Here is a 13,038-nt window from a genome sequence, read left to right on the forward strand (position 1 = left end):
CACATCCTTCAGGCGGCTGTCGCCCACTTGTGAAGTTAGGCTCCGCCTACTTCTTAGTTTTTTCTGTTTATTCCCACCCAGGGACAGCTTTGGAACGTCCCATGGTCTGGGTCTCCCAAAGGAACGATAAAGAAAAAGAGAATTTTGTTACTTATCGTAAATTCGTTTTCTTATAGTTCCGTATTGGGAGACCCAGCTCCCTCCCTGTTGCCAATTTTCTTGTTCCGTGTGTTATCACCGGCTGTTGTCGTGGACAGAGTCTCCGGTTGTTCCGGTTCTTACTCTGTTCTTCTTGTGGGTGGCTATTCTCCTTCAGCTTTTGCACTAAACTGGCTGGGACTGGCTACCAGGGGGTGTATAAGCTCAGAGGGAGGAGCTACACTTTTAAGTGTAGTACTTTGTGTGTCCTCCGGAGGCAGAAGCTAAACACCCATGGTCTGGACACTTTATAATTTAAAGCTCAAGACGCAAAACATAAGCCATCACTAAGCCCCAGATCCCAAAAATGAGGACGTTACAGGTCTCGGCAAATAGCAACAAAAGCGCAAATTCTCTTTTTGGACAAATTTGTTTTTTTTTTTTTTTTTTTTTTTTTTTTTAACCCCTTAGATAAAAGTATACGTAGTTGGTATCTACAAACTCGCACCGACCTCAGGCATCACACCGACACCTCAGTTTTATCATATAGGGAACACAGTGAATGAAATATCCCCAAAACAATCGTGCAATTGCAATTTCACCACATTTGGAATTTTTTTTGCTGTTTTCCAGTACACTATATGGTAAAACTAATGGTTTGTTTCAAAAGTACAACTCGTCCCGCTAAAAGCAAGTCCTCCTATGGCAAGATGAACAGAAAAATAAAAAAAAAGTATGGATCTTGGGAGGAAAAAATGAAAATAAAAACTTCCTTTGCAGATTCCAGGGGGATGGGCACATGCCCTGTATAATTTAATGGTGAATTATGACCATTTGAATATTAGTGGATGGCAGCATTAATGGGCAGGTGTCATATATTTTTTTTTTTTTTTCTGTTTTTTTTTCTTCTTCTTGAAGTGTTCTTGGCTGCTTTTTGATTGCACAAGGCATAGTTTGGAGATGTTGCCTTCTGGAATTGCTTCAAAGAAGTGAAGAGCTGTTTTTCCCCTACAAAGGGCCCAGTTCCTCACGACCGGTGTTATTCAGACCGGTATTGATGAGGTGATGTGCTGTAGACATTCGTGGAGAGGCATACGCCTTTTCATGTTTCAGGAGCGATGGACAAGTGGTGTTTGCCTCTTGACAAATCTTAGGGCGACGTTACACGAGACGATATATCGTGTGATCGCACCCGTTCTGTCGCTTGTGCGCCACGGGCAATTTATTGCCCGTGTCGCACAAAGTCGTTAAACCCACATCACACGTACTTACCTCCCTAACAACGTCGCTGTGGGCGGCGAACATCCTCTTCCTGAAGGGGGAGGGACGTTCGGCGTCACAGCGACGTCAGACAGCGGCCGCCCAATAGAAGCGGAGGGGCGGAGATGAGCGGGACGTAACATCCTGCCCACCTTCTTCCTTCCTCATTGCCGGCGGGACGCAGGTAAGTTGTTGTTTGTCATTCCCGGGGTGTCACACGTAGCGATGTGTGCTGCCACGGGAATGACGGACAACCGGCGCACAGAAGGAGGAACGACATTATGGAAATGAATGACGTGTCAACGAGCAACAATAAGGTGAGTATTTTTGCTCGTTCAGTCGTTCGGAGGTGTCACACGGTACGATATCTCTAACGATGCCGGATGTGCGTCACAAATTCCTTGACCCCCGACGACATATCGCACGATATATCGTAGCGTGTAACGCCGCCCTTACTCTATTTCCTTCTGGAGTAAGATTTGTGGCATAGCAAATGCCATCGCTCATCGTGAGCTTGACGAGCAGCGGTCGCCTCGTCCAGCCAAAATTATAGCCTGAACTAGCCAAACAAAGTGCCCGAGGGAATCCTGCCCTAGGGACAATTAATGCGATTACACCATAGATGTTTAATAAAGTATAATTTTATTGTGAAAAAATATAACATATTCAAACAAAGTGGAAAACAGGGAGTCACCAGGAGGGACATTAACCAAATTACAGAGGCCGATAATATCCATAATTTTGATTATCAAGCCACCAATTATTATGCGTTATAATTATGCAATTGGTGTCCATTTGAGTACATATAATGTTACATGTAATATTAATAAGGCAATACCCGTATCAGTTTATGGACAGAAATGTATACATATGTAGCAATTGATAAATTGCACCCAGTGAGCTATAGAATACTAATCCTTAAAAACCGCATCCACTAAAAACTGGATCTGTGTATCATGGATTACCCGGCGTGTAACATACCCACAGGGCCAATTAAAGTGCAGCGTGCAAAAAGGAACAGGACACTATTAGGTGTATGTGACCCGTCACATAATATATCCGCATGTAAGGGGAGAAGAAGCACTAAACCGCAGCTATATGCCCTAGTTCACTTACATATAGATAAGGGGCCAGCTGACTGTGCTCTTATGAAATCCCAGTATGGAATTGTATATTTAACATGTTATCCTCACCACATGCAGATATGCCATGGACATAGCGTCACTTTACTAAAAGCGGAAGGTCATGCTCACAATCATGTAAACAACCGTCCATTGATGAAATTAACACTGAGTACGGTATTGCCTTATAACAAAGGCATGCCTCTTTGAAAAAGCATTAGTGAAACGTACGTCAGAGGTGGAGGGACACGCCAACGTTGCTGTTTGTTATAAGGTAATACTGTATTTTACTGCACATTCACCAGTAAATAACCCCAGATGAAGCATTATCAGGGCAGTCTTTGGAAAGAAAATGAAAATCAAAAGCATTGCTTCCTTATTCTGAATGTGATATTCCTTGTCTTGTCTTCAGTTAGCAGGCTTGTATAATGACCTCTTTTTCTTGTCTTGTGTGTTAGGGATCAGTGATGGGCCATCTTTTACTGCATTAACAAACAGTTTAGACACCGCAGAAGAGAGATACCAGAAGCTTAAGCAGGTCAGTATAACGTGTGACACCTTAACATTCCATTTTCATCACATTATTCAGACATTATCCACATTTGTAAGTTATTATTGGAAGTTTTGGGCCTTATTCACATGTCAGTATTTTGTATTACTGTCTATAAACGAAAACCAGGCGTGGGAGAAGGACAGGTAGTTGTTGTTCTGCTCTGCCAGTTAAAGATTATGCTGTATGTTATTAAAAAAAGATTGTTGTTTCTTTCAACGCGTTTCGCAGCTGCCTCGCTTCATCAGGGAAAAAAACCAAACCATAGTATTGGGGTATTTTTTTTTTTTTTATTTGACACGAGGCAGCTGAGAAATGTGTTGAAATAAACCGCATCTTTAATGCACAGCATCATCTTTGTTGTGGGCTGCTGGTCAATCACTAACCGTCCTTTTTTCATGCTCCGAGTCTTTGAGCCTGTAGATCTGCAGCAGCGGTCATTTACATGCCCCATTTCATCCAATGAGGTGAGCATATATAGGATTATGCTCTCTCATTTCCCCAGAAAAAAACCCCATTGCACTGTTATGCCCTCTCAGCATCAAAAGCAGGAGTAGAGCACACAAAGAAACTTGAACAGAAAGGTTCACTCCTGTTCTGCATTTTGCCGCCGCTCCTACTTCTGGCTTGTAAATACTGATGCATGAATAAGGCCCCAAGGGGTATTCCCTGATGGTAATTCCCTGATGGTCATTTATCTATATCTCCAACATATGCCATAAATGTCTGACCTGAGTCCAGCTGGGAAGAACAATGTTTTGCATTAGTGTATGCACCTAACTTTTTTTTTTTTTTTTTTTGCCCCATTTTTTTCCAATCTTGTAGCACTCCATGGAATTTCTACTATTTCAGTTTGGTCTGTGCACGTTTACATATGACAACAAGAAGACCAAGTATGTTGAATTTTGCTTTATTTAAATGCTGTCTTTTCCATTTTTTATTTTATTTATTGTTGGGGTTTTTTTGTGCTGAATTTATTTTTTGCCTTCTTGCAGGTATGTCATGAAATCCTTTAATTTTTATATTTTCCCAAGGCCGTTCAGCAGAAATTCGCCAGACAAGAAGTTTGTTTGTCAGGTAGGTTGACTTTGAAGTTTTGGTGAAAATTAAAGCTGGACTGTTGCTTAAGAAAAAAGCAAGCAGCTTTTGTGATCTACATCTTAATAAAAAACCTCTCCGCTCTCAAGAATGGAGTTGTTTTGTTTTTTTTTTTCCTTCCTTATAGGTATTGCTCATAGCTTATGTTACTGGCCACCAGTCTTGTGTGACCGGTACCCTATATAAGGAGATCATACCGCTATTGGGTCTATGCTTAAAGAGAACCTGTGAGCGGGATTTAGCACTATAAAGTAAAGCCATGTCCATACACTGTGTGCAGAATTATTAGACAAATTAGTATTTTGCTCACATGATACGCTTTATACATGTCGTCCTACTCCAAGCTGTATCCAAGCTGTATAGGCTTGAGAGCCAACTACCAATTAAGTAAATCAGGTGATGTGCATCTCTGTAATGAGGAGGGGTGCGGTGTAATGACATCAACACCCTATATAAGGTGTGCTTAATTATTAGGCAACTTCCTTTCCTTTGGCAAAATGGGTCAGAAGAGAGATTTGACAGGCTCTGAAAAGTCCAAAATTGTGAGATGTCTTGCAGAGGGATGCAGCAGTCTTGAAATTGCCAAACTTTTGAAGCGTGATCACCAAACAATCAAGCGTTTCATGGCAAATAGCCAACAGGGTCACAAGAAGCGTGTTAGGCAAAAAAGGCACAAAATAATTGACCATGAATTGAGGAAAATCAAGCGTGAAGCTGCCAAGATGCCATTTGCCACTAGTTTGGACATATTTCAGAGCTGCAACGTTACTGGAGTATCAAAAAGCACAAGGTGTGCCATACTCGGGGACATGGCCAAGGTAAGGAAGGGTGAAAAACGACCACCTTTGAACAAGAAACAAGATAAAACGTCAAGTTTGGGCCAAAAAATATCTTAATGATTTTTCAAAGGTTTTATGGACTGATGAAATGAGTGACTCTGGATGGGCCAGATGGATGGGCCAGAGGCTGGATCAGTAAAGGGCAGAGAGCTCCACTCCGACTCAGACGCCAGCAAGGTGGAGGTGGGGTACTGGTATGGGCTGGTATCATCAAAGATCAACTTGTGGGACCTTTTGGGGTTGGGGATGGAGGGAAGTTCAACTACCAGACCTACTGCCAGTTTCTGGAAGACAACGTCTTCAAGCAGTGGTACAGGAAGAAGTCGGTATCGTTGAAGAAAAACATGATTTTCAATTATTACTTGCACACAAACAATTCATGGTCTCGTATTGACTACTATCTCATCTCTGCAGGGCTGATGTGCAATCTGGAGGCAGTGGAGGTGGGAAACTTAGTTATATCGGACCATGCACCGGTGGTGATTGATTTGTCAGATGCTTTCCCCAGAGGCTCAGACTATCTTTGGAGATATCCAACCTTCCTTTATGAAAACGAGGCGTTCTCACATAGACTGAAAGAGTGGTGGTCCGAGTTTGTGGGTCACAATAGACAACATCGAGGTACTCCGATGCTATTGTGGGACATGGCAAAAGCGGTCCTAAGGGGCAAAATAATAGGTTATGTTTCCTCAATGAGGAAGAAAATTCAGACCAAATTTATTGAAACTTCCTTTAAGTTGAGACAGGCTTATACGTCCTTTCAGGAAAACCCAGACAAAGCCCATAGGGATGTTTGGTTGCTGGAGCAGGGGGGTTTAACAGGTGGGTAGTAAGGAGGGAGCAAATATTTAAAACAGCCCAGGAGGCGACCCTTCATCGATTTGGGAATAAGGCGGGTAAACTGATGGCCAATCTGGTAAAAATTAGAGGGACACTGCAAGGACCTTTGCAAATGAGGGATCGTACAATGATCCTGGAAGGATAATCAAAATATTGGGGGCATATTACAAGGAATTATACACAGGGGACATACAAGTCACAATTCCAGATAACAATATTTTGACTAAAGTGACCCTTCCTGGGATCACAGAGGAACAACGTACTTTTTTGAACGGTAAAATTTCAGGGGAAGAGGTAGTTGGCACTTTCAAAAGTATGCAGAACAACAAAGCGCCAGGGCCATAAGGATTCACGTCTGAATTCTACAAGATGATGGTAGATGAGACCTCTGCTATATTGTTAGAAATATACAACAAGGTCCTGGAGGGTGAAGCGTCTTTTCGCAATAGTTACATGGCCTATATAAAATTAATTCCGAAACTGGTAAGGATCTGCTATCCCCAGGCTCTTACTGGCCAATTTCACTCATTAATTTGGACATAAGGTTACTCTCAAAAATAATGGCTAACCTATTAGCCGTAATCCTGCCCCATGTAATATCCCCAGCTCAAGCAGGTTTCATTAAAAATAGATCAGCGACGTAAAATATTCGTAAGTCTTATTGGCCCTTGATAGGGTGAGCTCTTAAGGATCTGGTCAATGAGACTCCAGCGTTATTAACAATAGATGGCGAGAATGCCTTCAGTAATGTGAAGTGGCCTTGGCTCTATAAAGTTTTAGACACAATGCTATTCTCGGGGTCTTTCTACAATGTGGTACGTGAGATTTATACAAATCCTAGAGCACAGGTTTATATTTCAGGTTTCCTCTCGAGTCTCGACTCCCTTTCATTTGCATAGGGGGACTAGGCAGGGCTGTCCCCTTTCACCACTACTCTTCATCCTGGCTTTGTAGCCCCTGGCGAGGCTGTTAACTGACCATCACACTTTTCAAGGGATCCTCATAAATAAAATGTGAATACAGGCGACACTCTTTGCTGACAATGTACTGTTGTTTCTTTGTCGCTCCATTGGGAGACCCAGACAATTGGGTGTATAGCTTCTGCCTCCGGAGGCCACACAAAGTATTACACTTAAAAAAGTGTAACCCCTCCCCTCTGCCTATACACCTTCCCGTGCATCACGGGCTCCTCAGTTTTATGCTTTGTGTGGAAGGAGGCACACATCCACTCATGCTCCCATTTTAGTCAGCAGCAGCTGCTGATTTTATCGGTTGGAAGAAAAGAGGGCCCCCACAGGGCCCCCGGCATGCTCCCTTCTCACCCCACTAAGTCGGCGGTGCTGTTAAGGTTGAGGTACCCATTGCGGGTACAGAGGCTGGAGCCACATGCCGTTTTCCTTCACCATCCCTTAGAGGTTCTGGGAGAAGTGGGATCCTAACCGGTCATCCATTCACTGGGACCGGGCTCCCTCCGCAGCCCCTGTGGGAATCTGCCGGACAGGAGACTTTGTATCATCAGGGACAGGGCCCTGCATCTAAAGGTACTCTGTGTCCCCATGGGGACGGTGCATGGAGCGCTTGTTTCACAGACGCTGCAGCTGCTGCTGGTTTTGTGACGACCGGGACTTCCGCGCCGACCGCGCCTGTTTGTCGGCCGCGGTATTAAATTTAGTCCCCGGCTTCATGCGGCCTAGTACCATAACTCCCGCCCCTGGGCCTGCCAGTCAGGGGTAAGGGCGGGACGGTCGACCTGACGTCGGCAGTGAGGGCTGGAGCATACTTTAGGTTTCTCCCCCCCCCCCCCTCACTGATCACTGTGGGGCACCAGATTCCCGCACTTTATTAACGCCGCCCATGGCTCCCTCCTCCCCTGAGAGCTCCGGCAGCCATTTTTACAACACATTCTGCCGGTGGAGGACTTCAGGAACGAGCTCTGCAGCTCTGGGAGACCCAAGGCAGGGAATCTGGTGGACACACACCGCTTTGGGCGGTCGGTAAGCCACACCGGTCACCCGGTGCTGGTCCCCCTAGGGTGCCGAAGTATGTGTGTATATATATATATATATATATATAATATATATATATATATATATATATAATATATATTTCTCTGTTCGGCCGAGTTGTTTTGCTTTTGGCTATATACCCTCAGTGATCACTCTCCTAGGAGACAACAGCATGTCGTCCACAAGGAGCAAGGGCGCTGAGGCAAAGGGTTATTTTGCAACCTGTACCTCTTGTGCGGCTATGTCACCTGCAGGTTCCACCTACCCTCACTGTGAGCAATGCTCGGCCCCTGTTGCACTCGCTCAGCCGGAGCCTCGGGCACTAGTGGGACCCTCGGCTCAGGCAGACCCGCCTGCTTCCCCTGTCCAGGTGGCAGGGACAGAGTTTGCAGTTTTTGCTGAGAAACTCTGAGTCGCTTTCACAATCCATGGCTCAGTCTATGGACAAATGGTCTGCTAAGCTACTAGAAGCCTTGCAGTCCAGATCGGTCCTTACAAGGCCCCGTGCACTGTTGGATCATCGCCTCCAGGCCCCTCTTGGTCTGCGCCGCAGCGTGCTCCCGGGGTGGCCCCTAAGTCTCACGTGGAGGACTCCGGCACGGACCACAGTCCCAGACCGGCTAAGCGGGCTCGCTGGGAATCTTCTCCGACTTCCTCACGCTGCTCGGGGTCTCAGCTTGAGGACTCTCTGGAGGATGAGGCGGACGTCGCAGCTCAGGGCTCTGACCCTGACGTTGCTCTCAATCTTGATACACCTGAAGGGGACGCCATAGTAAATGACCTTATAACGTCCATCTACCAGGTGCTAGTCCTTCTCCCCCAACTCCACCTATAGAGGAGTCGGCTTCGCAGCAGGAGAAACACCAGTTTAGGTTTCCCAAACGTACACGGAGTGCGTTTTTCGATCACTCTAACTTCAGAGATGCTGTCCAGAAGCACAGAGCTTTTCCGGACAAGCGCTTTACTAAGCACCTTAATGACACACGTTACCCCTTCCCCTCTGACGTAGTTAAGGGTTGGGCTCAATGTCCCAAGGTGATTCCTCCAGTCTCTAGACTGGCGGCTAGATCTGTAGTATCAGTTGCAGATGGCTCAGCGCTCAAGGATGCCACTGACAGGCAGATAGAGCTCCTGGTGAAATCCATCTATGAAGCCACAGGCGCGTCTTTTGCCCCGGCCTTTGCAGCCTTGTGGGCACTCCAAGCTATCTCAGCTTGTCTGGCTGAGATTAATGCGGTCACACGTACCTCTGCTCCGCAAGTAGCGTCTTTGACTTCTCAGGCATCGGCTTTTTCGTCCTACGCCATGAACGCCGTCCTGGACTCTGCTAGCCATACAGCGGTAGCATCCGCTAATTCGGTGGCAGTCCGCAGGGCCATGTGGCTACGCGAATGGAAGGCAGACTCTGCTTCCAAGAAGTTCTTAACCGGTTTGCCGTTTTCTGGTGACCGATTGTTTGGCGAGCGATTGGATGAAATTATTAAGGAATCCAAGGGAAAGGACTCGTCCTTACCCCAGTCCAAACCAAAGAGACCTCAGCAACGGAAAATACAATCGAGGTTTCGGTCCTTTCGGCCCTCAGCCAAGTCCCAATCCTCCTCGTCCAACAGGCCAGAGAAGGGCCAGAGGAACTCTTATGCGTGGCGGTCTAAGTCACGTCCCCAAAGAACCGCCGGAGGCACTGCCTCCAAGGCGGCCTCCTCATGACTTTCGGCCTCCCCAAACCGCATCCTCGGTCGGTGACAGGCTTTCCCGCACTTTACTAGCTCCCGGGTGGCGTGTCAACACAGCCTGACCGTCGCTCTGGAGACTCTCCAGCGGTTCGGGTGGATCATCAATTTCCCAAAGTAAAAATTGACACCGACCCAATCACTGACTTACCTCGGGATGGAGTTTCATACTCTCTCAGCGATAGTCAAGCTACCGCTGGACAAACAGCTTTCGCTGCAGACAGGGGTGCAATCTCTTCTTCGGGGCCAGTCACACCCCTTGAGGCGCCTCATGCACTTCTTGGGGAAGATGGTGGCAGCAATGGAGGCAGTCCCCTTCGCGCAGTTTCATCTGCGCCCACTCCAATGGGACATTCTCCGCAAATGGGACAGGAGGTCGACGTCCCTAGACAGGAACGTCTCTCTTTCCCTTGCAGCCAAAACCTCTCTTCAGTGGTGGCTTCTTCCCACTTCTCTGTCGCAGGGAAAATCCTTTCTGCCCCCATCCTGGGCTGTGGTCACGACGGACGTGAGTCTGTCAGGGTGGGGAGCGGTTTTTCTCCACCACAGGGCTCAGGGAACCTGGACTCTGACAGAGTCCTCCCTTCAGATCAATGTTCTGGAGATAAGGGCAGTGTATCTAGCCCTAAAGGCGTTCCATCGGTGGCTGGAGGGCAGGCAGATCCACATACAGTCGGACAACGCCACGGCGGTCGCGTACATCAACCACCAGGGCGGCACGCGCAGCCGTCAAGCCTTCCAGGAAGTCCGGCGGATTCTGCTGTGGGCGGAGGCCACAGCCTCCGCCATCTCCGCAGTTCACATCCTGGGCGTAGAAAACTGGGAAGCAGACTTTCTCAGTCGCCAGGGCATGGATGCGGGGAAATGGTCTCTTCACCCAGACGTGTTTCGAGAGATCTGTCACCGCTGGGGAACGCCGGACGTCGATCTCATGGCGTCACGGCACAACAACAAAGTCCCGGCATTCATGGCATGGTCTCAAGATCACAGAGCTCTGGCGGCGGACGCATTAGTTCAGGATTGGTCGCAGTTTCGACTGCTTTATGTATTTCCCCCTCTGGCGATGCTGCCCAGAGTGCTGCGCAAAATCAGGTCCGACTGTCATCGCGCCATTCTCGTCGCTCCAGATTGGCCGAGGCGGTCGTGGTACCCGGATCTGTGGCATCTCACGGTGGGTCAACCGTGGGCGCTCCCAGACCACCCAGACTTGCTGTCACAAGGGCCGTTTTTCCATCTGAATTCTGTGGCCCTCAACCTGACTGCGTGGCCATTGAGTCCTGGCTCCTAGCGTCCTCAGGGTTATCTCAAGATGTCATTGCCACCATGAGACAGGCCAGGAAACCAACGTCCGCCAAGATCTATCACAGGTCTTGGAGGATCTTCTTATCCTGGTGCTCTGATAATGGTTTTGCTCCCTGGCCTTTTGCCTTACCCACTTTTCTTTCATTCCTTCAATCCGGAATGGACAAGGGTTTGTCTCTCGGCTCTCTCAAGGGACAAGTATCGGCGCTATCCGTATTTTTTCAAAAGCGTCTAGCCAGGCTTCCGCAGGTCCGCACGTTCCTGCAGGGAGTTTGCCACATAGTCCCACCTTACAAGCGTCCGCTGGAACCCTGGGACTTTAACAGGGTGCTAACGGCTCTTCAGAAACCACCTTTCGAGCCGCTGCGGGATGTCTCTTTATCACGTCTTTCGCAGAAGGTGGCATTTCTAGTGGCAGTTACATCGCTCCGTAGAGTGTCGGAGCTGGCAGCGCTGTCATGCAAAGCCCCCTTCCTGGTTTTTCACCAGGATAAGGTGGTTCTGCGTCCTGTCCCGGAATTTCTCCCTAAGGTGGCATCTCCTTTTCATCTCAATCAGGATATCTCCTTACCTTCATTTTGCCCTAATCCAGTTCACCAATGTGAAAAGGATTTGCACTCATTAGATCTGGTGAGAGCACTCCGGTTCTACGTGTCTCGCACGGCGCCCCTGCGCCGTTCTGATGCGCTCTTTGTCCTTGTCGCTGGCCAGCGTAAGGGTTCGCAGGCTTCCAAGTCAACCTTGGCTCGGTGGATCAAGGAACCGATTCTTGAAGCCTACCGTTCTTCTGGGCTTCCGCTTCCTTCGGGGCTGAAAGCCCATTCTACGGGAGCCGTGGGTGCGTCCTGGGCATTGCGGCACCGGGCTACGGCTCAGCAGGTGTGTCAGGCAGCTACCTGGTCTAGTCTGCACACTTTCACGAAACACTATCAGGTGCATACCTATGCTTCGGCAGACGCCAGTCTAGGTAGGCGAGTCCTTCAGGCGGCGGTTGCCCACCTGTAAGAGGGGGCCGTTTCGGCTCTTTTTTTATTGAGGTATTCTTTTACCCACCCAGGGACTGCTTTTGGACGTCCCAATTGTCTGGGTCTCCCAATGGAGCGACAAAGAAGGGAATTTTGTTTACTTACCGTAAATTCCTTTTCTTCTAGCTCCTATTGGGAGACCCAGCACCCGCCCCTGTTCCCTTCGGGCTGTTTGTTCTTTTGCGTACACATGTTGTTCATGTTGAATCGTTTCTTTTGGTTCATGGTTTTCAGTTCTCCGAACATCCTTCGGATTGAATTTACCTTAGACCAATTTATAAGTTTCCTCCTTCCTGCTTTTGCACCAAAACTGAGGAGCCCGTGATGCACGGGAGGGTGTATAGGCAGAGGGGAGGGGTTACACTTTTTAAAGTGTAATACTTTGTGTGGCCTCCGGAGGCAGAAGCTATACACCCAATTGTCTGGGTCTCCCAATAGGAGCTAGAAGAAAAGGAATTTACGGTAAGTAAACAAAATTCCCTTCTTCTCTCTGATCCTAAAACTCAGGTACCACTTATATTGGATATATTGCGAGAATACGGGAGCTACTCAGGCTTTAAAATTAACCCAACTAAATGTGAATTGCTGTACCTTAGCAATGGGAAGGCTCATTTGCAGGAGGGTGGCCAGTGTGAGCATATTTCTATAGCAAGATCATACATTACATATCTGGGCATTATAATTGGTAAGGGGCTGACTTCTTTATATAACCTAAACTTCCCGCCTCTTATAAATCAAATAGTTCAGGACCTCCCGTTGAACATCATGGGCAGAGCACAATTAATTAAGATGATATCCATGTCTAAGTATTATATCCAAACTCTACCTTTTGCTCTTGAGACATAAGGATGTTGAACTTCTTAATAGAAGTTTCTTGAGGTTTGTGTGAACGGGGAAACGAGCTTGCATTGGTATAAGGAAGCTGACTGCGTCAAAGGATAATGGGGGATTAAACCTACCAAATGTTAGGGGTTACAATCTGGCCTGTTTGTCCAGGTGTTGGATGGATTGGATTCATGGTTCACAGAAACACGTGTCCCTTGGAGTTGAGACATTATGCGTTTTCATGAGATTTAAAGGCCCTTCACACCAGTAAAGCTAATCTACTCCAAAAAATTAAGCAGTGTTC

At 47.4% G+C, this 13,038-nt stretch overlaps 1 protein-coding gene across 2 annotated transcripts in view; it reads left to right on the forward strand.

The window, feature by feature from the left end:
* Nucleotides 1-13,038, forward strand: part of PARN (poly(A)-specific ribonuclease) — a 242,473-nt gene that overhangs the window by 24,894 nt on the left and 204,541 nt on the right. For both annotated transcript variants that reach the window (XM_075319112.1, XM_075319113.1), the window contains exons 3-5: nt 2,978-3,057; nt 3,895-3,962; nt 4,065-4,146. In XM_075319112.1, the coding sequence (XP_075175227.1) occupies nt 2,978-3,057; nt 3,895-3,962; nt 4,065-4,146 (230 nt within the window). The remainder of the gene's footprint in view (nt 1-2,977; nt 3,058-3,894; nt 3,963-4,064; nt 4,147-13,038) is intronic.

Source organism: Anomaloglossus baeobatrachus, chromosome 7 (assembly GCF_048569485.1).
Source record: "Anomaloglossus baeobatrachus isolate aAnoBae1 chromosome 7, aAnoBae1.hap1, whole genome shotgun sequence".
NCBI lineage: Eukaryota > Metazoa > Chordata > Amphibia > Anura > Aromobatidae > Anomaloglossus > Anomaloglossus baeobatrachus.